This window comes from Camelus dromedarius, chromosome 7 (assembly GCF_036321535.1).
Source record: "Camelus dromedarius isolate mCamDro1 chromosome 7, mCamDro1.pat, whole genome shotgun sequence".
In the NCBI taxonomy this organism is placed as follows: Eukaryota; Metazoa; Chordata; class Mammalia; order Artiodactyla; family Camelidae; genus Camelus; species Camelus dromedarius.
The window spans coordinates 16,123,455-16,137,771 of record NC_087442.1 but is presented as its reverse complement, the minus strand read 5'-3'; the positions used below and the strand labels follow the sequence as shown (position 1 = coordinate 16,137,771).

The following is a 14,317-nucleotide window of genomic DNA, read 5'->3' as shown; positions in this document are numbered from 1 at the left end:
CAAAAAAATAGGGCGGTGTTTAAGAAGCTCTCCGTGCCACAGCTGATGCTCACGCAGCCATTCGTGGGTCATCGGCGGATATTTCCTGAGTGCCCACGATGGGCAAGGTGGCCCTGGGTGTTGGTGATGTAACAGTTAAAGAAAGATTCTGATGGACAGATGACAGAGACAGACAGCCACAGACACAAAACAATGCGTAACGGACAAAAATCCCTGCCCTCGTGGAGTGTACATCCTACTGGGGGCTGTAGGGGGAAGGCAATAAACAGTATGTAGAATGTTGGATGGTGCAAAATGCTACAGAGGGAGAGCAGGAAAGGGGACAGGGAGTGCTGTGGAGGGGCTGTTACAGTCTAAAATGCCAACCGGGGACGGCCTCACTGAGAAAGGGACATCTGAGCAGAGCCCCAAGGGAGGCAGACGTGATAAATGGAAGAGCATTCCAGGCGGGGAATTCCAAGTACCAAGTCCTGAGCATGCCTTAAGTTTCTGGAAAATGCTCAAGAAGCCAACGTGCAGAAGCTGAGGGAGGGAGTGGAGAGCAAGGATAATGGGAGAAGAGGTCCCAGAGGAGACACGGGCACTAACGGCACTGAGGAATCCTGTGCTCCAAGAAGCAGGGAGATTGCCAAGTTATTGTTAATGTTGTCCGTGGAAAGAGGGCACCCTGGCTGCGAGAGTCACCCTCAGTAAGAAGCTCCAGAACATGTTCACCCCCATGGGGAAGAGCACGCTGTGTTCTTCACTGGTGGAGGAATTCAGATGTTCCAGAGCCAAGTCCCCACCCTCCTGGAGGGGGAGCTCCACTGAAGGGGACACTCTACGGGCACTCACATTCCTCTCCACTGGGCGCACAGAAGGGCTTACTACACACTTCATGAATGACAGAATTTCTGCAGAGGGTGGACGGGCGGTCATCTGACAGGAGAGGTGGGGCAAGGTCGGTGCTCTTTGAGGTTACCCTCCTGACAAAGGTTCAGGCAATGAACTTGGGAAATGGAGAGAAACTAAATAAGCCCCTGCTGTGTATAAAGTATTGTTACTGAATATCATTAGACATTCAGGCAGGAAGAATGCATTCAAAAAACAGGAAGAGGTGGTTTTTTTTTTTTTTTGGTTGGTTTTGTATAAGTCAATGTAGAGAAGGGAGTTTTGTGGGGATCTCAAAAGTTGGGATAAGATGAAAATGTAGTATGTGAAGCCATGATTAGAATGGTGACAAATTAGAAGTTATAAATAAGTGTATGATCAATATTTGTATAGAACAGTTACATAATGATTAAGCTGACATATTTTAGCATGTAAGAAAGAAGTGCTTGGGAGCTGGAGGTTGGAGCTACAAACCTCTACGTACAGGAACAAAGGTACGATGGGCAGTCTGTAAAGTCCGTTGTGACTCTGACACTCAAGAGGGCAAATGGTGGGACTTCAGCCATCAGAGGTAACTAAGTGGCAAGAACCAGCTGCCTGCTCAGTCAGCCCTTCTTAAGTGTTCCTTACAGTCAAGGGACAGGAAGACCTATGCTGGGGAAAGCTCTCTGCCCGCCAAGTGTCTTGGACTCAAGGCATGGGCAGCCAGAGGGATTTTCAGTGCATCAGTCTGCCAGAGCTCTGATCCTCCCTCAGACACAACCTCATGAAAGTTTCACTCTGTTAACATGAAAGTGACAGGAACATAATTTAGAAGATTAGGCTATGATGTTTGTGCCTCTATCAGCCACCATCCTATCAGTGAGAGAACTTCAGAGGTGCTTAACCATAAAACGAAAACCAACAAGCAAACTGCCTCAGTCTGAGAATGTTTTTCCTTCTGTTTCTCTAATTGGGAATCTGCTGCCCTGTGCTCTCTGGTGACACAGGTTAAGCCACACACTGGCTTGGAGTCCAGATCTGTGTTTTGGTCCAGAGCCCCTACTGCCGCAAAAGGGTTATGCTCTATGACAACCATTATGATGGCAAAAGGCTAGCAGCCTTTATTTGTAAAGAGCTCATACACATGGACAAACAAAAACTGTAACTGAAAATGTTAACAAGGGAAAAAAAGGGAACTGACAGCACTCCCCAAGAGTAAAAACAGAGATGGTCAACAAACACTTGAAAAACATTAAACTTTTCTTGTTAAAAAGAAACAGCAATGCTGTGTCATTTTTCATTATCAAAGATGGAAAGACAAGAATATTCAAACAGGGAGGACGATTCTCTTAAACCACCGGTGGAAGGATAGTGATTCACAAACGTAGTCACCATGGCAAATTTATAACATTACAAAAGTGTCATAAAATATAATATATATACCATACATGATGGTACAGCTGTATGTAGCCATTAAAAATAGTGTCTAAGAAACATTTCCAGTGACACAGGGAAATACTAATGCTATGCTTATGTTTACAAAGTGGAGTACAAACATATGTTTATGTGATACCAGCTGTGTATAGAAGGAAATGGGTCGTTGAGTGATTATTTCTAGGACCTGAAGTAATGGATGATTCTTAGTCTTGTCTCCATGCTTTCATGTATTTTTCCAGTTTTCTACAACCAGCATGCATTACATTATTATAAATGGAAAATTTCACCTAAAAACAGCAACAGTGACTCAACAGTCTCCCCTTCTGCCCTCTGAAGGAAGCACAGGCTTATCATCAAAGGGAATTAAAAAGCTCATTGTGGTGAGAATGTGATTACTAGGATTATTAAAAGCCAAAACAAAACAAAACAAAAAACCAGAGCAGGCTCTCAGGAAGGCAGAGGAGAAGAGTGCCACAGAGTTTACCAAACAAATATTTGGAACAGGCACAGTCTGAGCAGGTGCTGGACTAGGAGAAGCAAGAGTGGAAGACCAAAGGGAGCAGGGCCTCACTAGAGAACCCAAGTTCAAGCTCTAAGTCGCACCAGATGGTAGTGTGCCTCCAGGATCAGGCACAGGAGGTGGGACTGCGTTCTAAGTGCATAGAGGAAACCAGGGACTACCATCTCCTCCAGGTGCCTGCTCACAGGCTTCTCAGCTCCAGGTTCATTTTGTTTCATTTCCTATTGAAAACCTCCAAAAGGCCAGTTGAGAGAAAAGAGGAAGTCAGAAACAAAGGGTGCCTGGGGTGCTGCGGCTTAAGGGGCTCATGCCATCTCTTCTGAGAACCCCCAGGAATCTTTTAGAATTAAGCTTAATAATAACGATTTTTTTTTAGCCACAAGTGTAACAGGCTTGAAAAAGAAGAGAGAATATTTATACAAAGTCACCCCAACTCCCAACATTTTGGTTCCTAGATCGTGGAGGCAAATGAAACCTTATTTCCTATAGCATAATGGTATAAATCAGGGTTCCAGCCCTGGAAATCCATCCTACACCCTGAAAAACCTAAATCCACTAAAAACGCAGATACAGGCTTTTATAAACATTTGTTAATATGCAAAACCATACACATTACACTCCTGTCAGGAATTTTTCTCATCCTGTGGGCCAGACTAGTTAAAACTTCTCAACATAGCAGTCTAGTAACATGTGGACTGAAAACTCCTTTGTTATACCTGATAAATCTTTCTGTAGCATCACTGCTCCAGGAATTTACTAACTACATTCAAACAGGGGCCTTCAGCCTCTCGGGTTTTCACAAATTCAGGCTCCAAAGATTTTGACCAGTAAGTGCTGCTGAGGAGCAGCCCCCAGGGCCTCCTCTGACCCGGCCCCTAGGAGACGTGGGTAGGTGGTGGCAGCACGGGTTCAGAGGGTCTGTTTCTGTTCTAACAGGCCCCTGCCTCAACTCCAGGCAACGTCCCCCGGTCTCTGCCGAAGGGGTCGCTTAAATCCTTCTTCTCATTATTCACACTGGCTTGGGTCCTTTGAATGAAGCTCCCTGCTGCAGACTGAATGTCTGTCCCCCCAGAAATCGTAACAGTATTTGGAAGTGGGGCCTTTAGGAGAGTAGGACGAGAGCCCTCATTAATGGGATCAGTGCCCTTAAAAAAGAGGCCCCAGAGAGCTCCCTTGTCCCTTCCACCATGTGGAGACACAGCAGACAGCTGACCGCCACAGACCCAGTCAGCCAGCGCCTTGATTTTGGACTTAACAGCCTCCAGAACTGAAATGTTTCTATTGTTTACGAGCTTCCCAAACCACAATAATTTGCTATCAGCCCAAACGGACTGAGACCTCACCCTCTCCCTCAGCCTGTCCCACATCCTGTTCCTCACACTGTGCTGTTTTCCCACATGCAGAACAAACGTGGGGTGAGGTCCAGCAGACCCTCCAGCCAGCTTTGGGAAGGGGAGGGGCTACTCCTCTCCAGGCTCCCTTGAGAAGCTGAACTCCAGGCCACTGACGGCCACCAGTCCCTTTGCTGCCCATACCACTGGCAGCCCTGGCCTGGGGTACTGAGCAGACACCCTCCGTGTTCCACCCATGTTCCCAGGCACTTCAGGATGTAAGTGACTGTTTTGCTCCATACTGGAAAATTTATAAATGCAAAGGCATAGTATGCAGACTACTATTTTAGAGGCCAATTTGGAGATGTCCTCTGATTAAAAATTCAGTGAAAACGTTTTTCCAAAATGATGAGGCAGGTACATACGATATATACCATACACTATGGAGGGAATACAGTAAGCAAGTTTTCTGTAGACCACTTAAAAATATTCCTTGACTGTAAGTTTAAATATTAAGCCTAAAGAAAAAATCAGATTCCAAACAAGAATCATACCAGCATCTCCTTGATTATCACTTATAATGGTGACAAAGGGAACAAACAGTGAAATGGATAAATCTATGACATGAAACATCATGCAGCCATTACACGTTTTTGAATATATAACAGCTCTGAAAAATGTTTACAATATTCAGTAAGAAAAGCATTATGTTCCATGGTATGACTATTTAAAAACACACCAGCACATAGGAAAAACCATTAGAAAATGAACAGTGGTTCTGTGTATGTGGTAGAATAAAAGGTTATTTTTATATTTTTTTCTTTTTATAAATATTTCCCAATATTTCTCTAACATGTATTACTGTTGTCAGGGGGGAAAAATGTAGATGTTTTAAAAGTAATGTGTCTTACGATGTTATTTCATCACCAGGCGGCATCTCGTCTTAACCCAGAGTAGGGCAGGTAAACTCAGAGAGGTCTAGCGCTGGTCCTCCAGACTGGCTCACATTAGAATAAAGGATACAGCTTCTAGAACACACTTGCGCCTGGCCCCAGCCTCAGAAGTTCTGGGTTGACTGGCACGTGGTCAAGCCATGGTCATTCTTACAGGTCACCCAGTGGTGCTAGGGACAGCCACCCTGAGGACCTCAGGTCCCAGGCCTTCAGCCGCTCCCTCCACCTCCAAGCACCAGTAACAGTGAGCCTCTCCCGCACCCTAGTCAAACCCACCCTCAGTAGGGATCCAAGAAACCCCCTCACAATGTTTCCAATGGCCTGTGGTGCTTAAGCCTCAGCAAAGCCTCTGGCCAAAGGGTTACAACATTCCAGGCACTCAGAGCTGCCAGGAGAGCCTTTCCTCCTGAATTCAGCCCAGAGAGGCAGCTGAGGACTTATCCAGTGGCTCCCGCCTGGTGGTCATCTCAGATTTCTTGTTTGGGGTTTGGTTGTTTCGAAGGGCGTTTGCCACAGGTTTTTACGGAATTCCCAAAGGAGACACAAGTTTGAGAAGAAACCAGGAGGGAGAAAGGGAGAGCAGGACACTCACTAGTGTGACTTCCCACAGGCACCGAGGAAGGCGGCCCTGGGAGGAGAAGATGAGCAGCCTAAGGTCAAGGTGGAGTAGCCAGCTGCTGTTCCTGGGCATCGTGGTGCTCACGGTCGTGGTCATCTTCCTACTGTTCTACGCTCTCCTCTGGAAGGCCGGCAACCTCACTGACCTGCCCGACCTCAGGATTGGCTTCTACAATTTCTGCCTCTGGAATGAGGACATTGGCGCCCTACAGTGCCACCAGTTCCCTGAGCTGGAGGCCCTGGGGGTGCCTCGCGTTGGCCTGGCCCTGGCCAGGCTGGGCGTGTATGGGGCCCTGGTCCTCGCCCTCTTTGTCCCCCTGCCCCTCCTTCTGGCCTGGTGCAACAGCAACGAGGGGGAGTGGAGGCTGGCGGTGGGCTTCCTGGCCACGTCCTCTGTGCTGCTGGCCAGCGGCCTGGGCCTCTTCCTCACCTACACGTGGAAGTGGATCAGGCTCTCCCTGCCAGGGCCTGGGTTTCTAGCTCTGGGAGTCGCCCAGGCCTTACTCATCCTCTTGCTTATGGCCACAGCTGTGTTCCCTCACAGGGCAAAGGACAAGAGCAGGCTCGAGAGCTGCTGGTTCTGACTAAAGGCTGCCACAATCGCAAGCGCTCGGTTTGAACTACGTTCAGAGAAGATGCCAGAGAATTCCTGGGCTGGGACATCTTCTCAGCCACTCTGTTTCACAGCTAATGCGGACCTCAAGTTCTAGCAGACGGGACCCACCGCGGAGTGGGTGGGGTACCCAGCGTCAAGGAGGCCAAGAGGCAGCAAGGGCGTCCAGGGCACCTCCGGCTTCTTAGAGTAGATGTCTGTCCTTCGGGACTCCCAAAGTTCCTAAGGACACCCTAAAACCACGCAGCTCATTGTCATGAGAATTTCTGCCTTAATTAACTGATCTGAGCAAGCCATCCGTGCTTTATCCTCAGAACAATGGGGAGATTAGGCTTCCTGTCATGGGGCCAGAGTTCCAGAAGGAGTTGCCAAATGCCAGACTGGAACCCAGTGAAGGTTTATGAAGGAAGACCTCGGTGACCCTGGGGGTTCTGGTTAGTAAGCTCCCCTTCACCATCCGAGGGGTGACACGGTGAGCCCCTCACCCCTGAAACCACTCCCAGAGGCCCAGGAGTGATCTGAGGGACTCACCAAAGACAGAGAACACATGGACACAAAGAGCAGCCTTGGTGGCTTTGAAGGTTCCCCTGGAAAGGCTCCTGGGCCTGTAGCCAGACAGGGGTCAGCTGACAGATGAGCCAAATACGCCAGATCTCCAGTCAGGAGAGGAAGGTGACCGGGACTGAACGGCTCTACATCCATGTAAATGCTGCAGCCCCTCCCTCTGCACCCCTAAACCGGAAAGGATACACACACAACTCACGTACCAGGGAACTGTGTGTATTTTTCAGCATCCACCTACAGGAAAACCCGTACAGCAAATGATCACCTCACTCTATGCCTGTCAAAAGCCACACTGAATACAGAGACAGAAACATGGACTCCGGTGTGATGTCTTGTCCTTAGCATCTCCTTTGGGCTCCTGTCCCACTCTTGCTTTCCAACTGCCTCTGGACCAAGGCCAAGGGCACCAAGTGGAAGAAAGGTAGCAGCTTTGTTTGGTCAGGAGGCTTCCCAATCTGTGCACTGAGCCTCAGGCTCCCAAGCGGAGCCCCACACTGTGGCAGGATGTCTGCCTTCAGGGCTGGACGAGCGAGGGCTCACAGACTGACTGACTGCCTCGTGATGGAAGCTATATTTAAACAGGCTTCCTCCTTAGGGAGACTAAATCACAGAATTCCAGTGTCCTTAGCAGCCATACTTGTTTTTCTTTGAAAATTAAGTTGACTCTTCAGTTCCAGTAAGTTTGACCACCATGACCTCATTTCCCTGGAACCAGGTAACTGAATAAAACAACTGTTGGGATTCCAGACACTCTGAGCAGGGAGAGGGCACAGTGCAGGGAGGAATTCTAATGGGAGCTCATTTTGATTCCTCAATTCCCACGGCCTGGAGCATCTAGGCACTCCTGCTCCAAGATGAACCTGCCTGGCTCAGGGGGGTGTGGAGCTGGGAGCAGAAGCCACAGTTTGAGGGCAGCCCCACTACCACTCCCGGCCAAGAGGGGAAACCCGGCTTCCTTCAGCCGCTCGGAGCAGGACGTGCTGGGAAGTCTATCCCTTAGCTGAAAAATATCTCCCTGACGTATTTTAACGCGTCTTGATCCTCCCCGGGGCTTCCGCTGCAGGCCGGGTCAGAACTCGCAGGCCCTGGAGGAGGGGAACCCGGGGGAAGGCCAATGTCCCCACTGTCCCCGTCCTCACTTCTGTCCTCAGCTGAGCTGGCGGGGGAGAGCTCTGGCTTATCAGCTCCTGCCAGAGGCGGCCGCTCCGAGGGCTTTTCCTGTTTTCGGTCCTGCTGAGTAGAAGAAAAGGCAGGCGAAACAGACAGGTTTGACTTCCCTACCGTGCTGGTTTGTCTGTCAGTGATCTCAACGCATCAGAACACATCCAGAAGCAACCACGAAGCCAGCGTGTGTGACCAGTGGGGCCTGCTCCCCAGTCACAGATGCCCCTACTTTCACCTCCCCTCCCGCCACCCCTTCCAGACCATGAAGAGATCAGGAACAGCTTGGGAGGGCAGCAGCCAGGGCCTGAGGAACAGCGGCGTAAAAAGAGAAACAGAAGTATGTGGAAAGGTAGGGGGACGGAAGGGACGGAGCACAGGTCACAAAACCTGAGAGTGGGCCTCAGCTCAATCACTTGTTGGCACCAAGTCCCTTATTATAACTAAGGAAGGTCCCTGAGTCTCAGATGGGGACAGGAGTGTATGCAATAGCTGTCAGCAGGTTATCACACGGACTGAATGGGACAGTAACATATGAAAGTCCCTGGTCTGCTCTCAAGGTCTATCTGACTCAGGTGGGCCAGGAAGCCAGGAGACAGCAGTGTCGTGCTCAGAAGTGCGGCGCTCAGAAGTCAACTCACCCAACTGAGCTCCTTCAGAGAACACAACATCTGTCCCCTCCACATGCCACCAGCACAGAGTCACCCAAACAGAAAGGGTGGCTCTCCCTCTCACAGCCGCACCCCCCCAGGTATCCAGCCCCCCATGCCAGGCAGGTGCACACCTCCTGGGCCCCCCACAGCAGGCAGGCCCCTCTTTCATGAGCACTGACCAGGGCCTAGTCTACTTTCGGCCGCCAGGAGTTTCTGCTTATGAGAAAAGACACAGCTGATTTTACCTCAATCAGGATCCCCAGAGCAACGTCCACGATTTCAGCCTCATTCATGCAGTACACAGTCCTCGTGGCAGGAAGTCTGCAAGAAAGGCACGAAGTTACAGGCGGGCACAGGGTCACAGGGAGGAGAGAAGGAGAGCAGCCCTCGCGTCTCTGGGCCCGCCCTCCAGGGATGAGAGCGGCAGCTTCCCCAGGGTGGGAACTGGCTTCCTCATCCTTGTAACCAAGGACTGGCTACACGGGTTCACGGGGCAACACTGGGGGCTTCCTGCCCTTTACCATGTCCCCTAAGAACCTGGAAACAGGGCACAATGGCCAGCTCCGGGGAGTCAAACTGACACACACAGTGGATGCCAGCAGATCAAATGGACCAAGACTTACATGAACCCCTTTGTACACCAAATGCATGAACACAGTAAAGAAGGTCTGGGAAGATCAGAAAGGGAGGCCATGAAGAAAACTTAGAAAAAGGAGAGCCAGAGAGGGATGGGGCACACCTGGGCAGCATCCAGGAGAGGCAAGGGCATCCCCTGCTCCCCAGCAGCCTGGAGACCCCACCCCCACCCCACCCCCGTTACCAACATTCAACCAACTGCCCTACAGCCTCTGATCTCAGGCCGGCCCTGCAACCTGCAGGTTGTCTGGCTGTCCTGAACATCTGCCCAAAGGGAGACTGGACCACCTGGTCCACTCATCTTGCCCACTGGATGAGCACAATTTTTGTGGCAAGTGCAGAGACTGGCATTGTGGACAAGTGGTGTCTGAGAGCTTGGCTGATGTGGGTAACCCAGGATGGGGAGCTGCTCTCTGGGAGGTGATGGCCTGGAGGTGATTCGCCAACAGAGGCAAAAGTGGGCACCTGTCCTGGAGGGAATAGCTTGCTTTGCCGTTTGCAGCCTGTGTACCTCCTAAGAGCTGACTAGAGGTCCATGGACTGAAACGCCCTCACCTCACTGTTCTGCCAAAGCTGGAAGGCCTGGCCCCAGCAGCTTTGATGTCCCAAGTCCCTCCCCACTGCTGACTACCCAGGGGGACCCTGACCAGAAGCTGCCCCACCTTGCTGTGGCTGCCGGCACCACTGCAGTTCTCCTCCTCTTGGGGATCTTCACCTGTGTCGTCCTCTTTTCAACCTCCTGGGCTGTCATCCATGTGGGGAGGACCCTCTTTTTAGTCCCGGCTTCTAAGGCTTCCATCTCTCTAGTCTCTCATGAAGAGGGACCAGGGCCCAAGCTTAGTGACTTCAGGACAGCAAATCCCACTCTCTCATCACACCAGGAATTGCAGGTCTGTCCTGAAGGGGAGTCCAGCTTTAATTCCTACAAAGAACAAAGTCCAGTGAATTCTAAAAAGCTAGAATACTTCCAGGCAATCACTGGTCAGGGCAGGCCTGAGGTGAGCTGGGCAATGAGAAGGGCCCAGGAGACTCAGACTCGGGGTTCACAGGGCATGAAGGGGTAGGTGTTGAGTGGACAGGCCGAGGGGCTAGGGAAGAAGCAGCCCAAGTACCCACCGCAGGGCCCAGGGCCCTCAGGCAGCCAGGCCCAATTAGAAATGCCTCCAGTAGCCTCTGCACTGAGCCATTCAACATGGGAGAGGGATGAATACCCTCCCAAGAGGGAGGAAGGAAGGAGCCCCCCCCCCAGATGCTCACTGTGCCCAGCCTATCCCACCCTTAAAACATCTCTCAAAGGATCCTTCCCTCACCTCTCTCAACTCCAGACTTTGCGTTCCCTTTATCTTGGTGTGGTTATAGGAAACCCCAAGGCCATTTTGATTCACAACGAGGTTTCATTGGCCAACACCCCCTTCCTTAATCCAAAAATACTTCTGGCAGGTCAGAATTTAGCCAGAAGCAGGGGTCAGGGCCAGCTGTGCCTGGCTCCCTGATGTGTGGAATCCAGGAGAGCAGGGGCTGTCGCTCCCCAGCCCACCCCCACTAGCCTCCAGCTCAGCCCCCTCCTCCTAAAGCTCAGGAGCAGGTCTCTACCCTCCACCTGGCAGTAACTCTGACAGCAGCTCAGGACTCCTCTGTGGAAAGGATCTCACTGGAGCAGAGGTTTGACTAGAAAAGGGTCAGCCAAGAATAAGGGGCTCCTCTCTGAATCATAACTGGCTCACTTATTGTTCATGTAGAATGGCTGTTTACAACTTAAGAAAAAAATAAGCAGGACATCATCCTAACCTATCTAGCCAGAGGTCAGAGTTTTGCCAATATTCATTTCTGCCAAAATTCAAGAGGTGGTAACAGTCATTCCCACATCTAATGAGCACTGCTAACCGCCAGGCCCAGGCACAGCGCTGCGGTCGATGTAGATAGACACTGATTTGACCATGAGGTAGATATTATGAAGCCCATTTTACAGATAAAGAACTAAGACTTAGCAATCTGCACAATGTCACAAAAATGTCTGAAAGAGCCGGCCGGGGCTCGCACCCGGGTCCTACAGGCTCGTGTCAGTGGCCCAGCCGCTGAGGCTGGTGAGGGCCCGGGACGCCCCGGCGCGGCCTCGCGGGAAGCCCTGGCCAGCGCTCCCGAGTCTCGGCCACAGCTGCTCTCGGGGACCCCGCGCCGCCCCGGCGCCCCGAGACCAGTGCCAACCTGCAGGAGGGGGAGGGGAGACCGCGGCATCTTCACGGGGCCTCGCCGGCGACCGCCAGCCCTCGTTCCGGCGCTCCTCCACCCTGGGCTTCCTGCTTCCCGCTTCTTGGCTTTCGGGGAGGGTCCAGGAGGCGGATTCTAGCGATGATAGGGCGCTCAGAGCTCGCCCCGCCCACGGCGTACGCCTCAAGGCGCCCGAGGCTCCAGCGGGTCTCCGCACTTCCGGTTCCCGGCAGCCTGCTCGCGCGGGGGCCCGGGCGCGCCCCCTGCCGGCAGCTCGCGTGATCTGCGCCCCCGCCCGCGAGCCAGAACTGCCGGGCTGATGGCAACGGCCGGCCCCGCTGTCCCGGGTCCTGACAAAGTCTCTCCTTGACCAACTCAGGTCAGGCACCTCTGAACTCTTGTCAACTAGGCCCTGACTTTTGGACTTCCGTGTGCATCTCCACGTTGTTCATTTTTAGCAAGAATACTGCTAAGTTGGTTTAGCCAGAGCCCACTCACCCTCCATATCCGATCCTCAGCCACCACTATCCCCCAGGTGATGTCTGATCACTCCGCCTGCCCTTAATTGTGAGGCCAATTTAGCCAGAATCTCCCCTTACACCTGATGTTTCCTCTTAATAATTATCCATCCACTGAGCCTACTCTGCCACTTTTGCTTGTATTGGGAGTTGAACCCCCACTGCAAAACCTTAATTAGTAGCCCCCATGAATAAAGTTTGTCTTACCATTCTTTAACAAGAGTCACGAATAATTTTAATGTTTTTTTAACAGTCTCCAAATGTGGCTCCATTTGATGCTTACTGGTTCGACTTTGTTAAAGTGTCAATTCCCAGGCCCCTTGAACCAGAAATTAGGGTGAGGGGAGGAGGGGGATATGCATTTTTGAAAGCTCTGCTGGGAAAGGGAAGAGCAGGAAGGGAATTCCCAGAGGACTCAGTTCAACACTCCCTGCTGGAGGCATGCACCCCCCAGGAAGGAGGGGTAGAGCCCCTAGGGTGCAGGAAGAGAAGTTAAAGACTTTACATCTGTGATCTTGAAAGCAGGTGTTACTGGTAGTACTCAAATTGGCCAACGAGTTGTTCCCTCTGCAAACAGGGCTGCTCCACAAAGCTGCCCAGGGGTCCTCGCTGATTTGCTTCAGCCCAGTGCTGAGTGCTGCAGTTTACATGTGGAACTGGCACCTAATTTTACTTAAAATCACACAGCTTGAAGTAGCCTAAAAGGCAGAGAAAACCTTTTAGTGAAGTCATAAACACAACTAAAACGCAAGCACAAGCAGTCACAGGTGAACTTCCCACTACATTTTTGAGGCAAAAGGGTGAATGGAACCAACAATCTGCCTCCAAAATGTGAAATTTGAAATGCGACTTACAAGTTGAGTTACTAATAAAATAGCTACTCTCCAAGTACTAGAGGTGCAGGATAGGGGAGCATCATCCAGTTTGGAAACCCTGACTCCAGAGCCAGGAGGTCTGTCTCCAACTGTGTGGTGCCTTTGGTTTCTCCAAAGCACTTTCACCCCATACTAACCCTCAGTCCTAGAGAAATAGGCTAGCCCGGAATGTTTAAATCAATTAAGGTTTAAGGAGCTAAATCAATGGTTTCAAGTCACAAAGCCAACCTGCTGTGTGCATCAGGGTCCTTTAAGTTTGGGTTGAACCTGGGCTTTAACTCCAGCCTCTTCAGGAGGCCAACCCACCTGGGCAGCACCTGCTTCTCTGGTTCCGTAAGGGTTCCAGAATCACTGAGGTCTAGGATCCTCCACTCCCACAATCTGAGCCAGGATAAGCCCAAGTCTGATTGGTAAAGATGCATTATTTTGTTTTGTGAATAAAGGAACAGGGAACACTTGCTATTATTAGTAGAACCATGTCCTCTGCCTTTTTCTCCTTAAAAACTTCTTCCCATAGCCAGGTAAAAAAATGGGGTCTTAGGAACACCTGGGTCTACCTAAAAAGCTTTGTGAAAGCAAGCCCAGGTAGGGATAAGAAACCATAGTTGTGTGATTTGAATGGGTTGGAATGAATTCCCGAAGCATCTGAATGAACTCAGGGCATGTGAGGTCTTGGCACAGAAGCCGGCAAGCTCAGCTAGGTCCCCAGGACAGTGATGGGAAATGCACAGCCCAGCCCAGAACCACGCAATTGGCATGTGGGCTCTGAACCTGAGGCTGGACTGACTTAATGGTTTTCTTCTCGTTGCCCTTGCCCAAGCTAGTGGAGGAGTCTTGCTGGGGTTTTTGGGTAGATGCCAAGCAGGTATTTCGAAGGAGAGGTAGATTTAAGTTTTGACATGCTTTATTGGAAGATGTGAGAGTTGACCTTGGAGGAGCATGGGTAGGACAAGGAGAAAAACCAGGATGAATGCACGCTGACAGGCACTCAGGATGGGGTGGAGGTCAGATAGACAGGCCAGGAGCAGGCAGGGTGGCCTGCAGTACATATTGAACTTGCTAATTTCAAAGGGTCAGCGGTTAATGGTGTTTTGGTTTTGTGTTTTAAGGCAGCTTCAAAATGTAGAACCCCACCTTCCCACTCTCATCCCTCCTGGTGGAGCCTCTATCACATCAGCTATGCACCAAGCTCAAAACAAAAGGGAGATGCAGACCCAGCCCAGAGCATAAAGGAAAGGAGAGAGGAGACAGCTTTTCAAGTGTTGTTTTTCTGCAAACCTTAGAGACATTTCAGCAAACTGTGGAGACTGTATTGAGGAGAGAATGGGCAATGAGATAGAAACTTTGAATCAGAGAGGAAAAGTTACAAAAAATATTG

At 50.8% G+C, this 14,317-nt stretch overlaps 2 protein-coding genes across 3 annotated transcripts; one reads left to right on the top strand and one right to left on the bottom strand.

Moving 5' to 3' along the window:
* Window positions 1–5,703: 5,703 nt before the first annotated feature.
* CYREN (cell cycle regulator of NHEJ) lies at window positions 5,704–11,678 on the bottom strand. Of its 2 annotated transcripts, none has more exons than XM_031455425.2 (4): window positions 11,544–11,678; window positions 10,001–10,260; window positions 8,948–9,023; window positions 5,704–8,121 (listed from the first exon to the last, which is right to left on the bottom strand). In XM_031455425.2, the coding sequence occupies exons 2-4, from the start codon at window positions 10,135–10,137 to the stop codon at window positions 7,885–7,887; spliced, it is 450 nt and encodes a 149-aa protein (XP_031311285.1). In that variant the 5' UTR covers window positions 10,138–10,260; window positions 11,544–11,678; the 3' UTR covers window positions 5,704–7,884. The 2 variants fall into 2 exon arrangements, with proteins under 2 accessions (XP_031311285.1, XP_031311286.1); XM_031455426.2 differs by having other exon boundaries at window positions 5,704–8,118.
* TMEM140 (transmembrane protein 140) lies at window positions 5,735–7,205 on the top strand. The gene has a single exon (XM_010983152.3). It carries the CDS (start codon window positions 5,735–5,737, stop codon window positions 6,293–6,295), a length of 561 nt encoding a protein of 186 aa, XP_010981454.2. The 3' UTR covers window positions 6,296–7,205.
* Window positions 11,679–14,317: the final 2,639 nt, after the last annotated feature.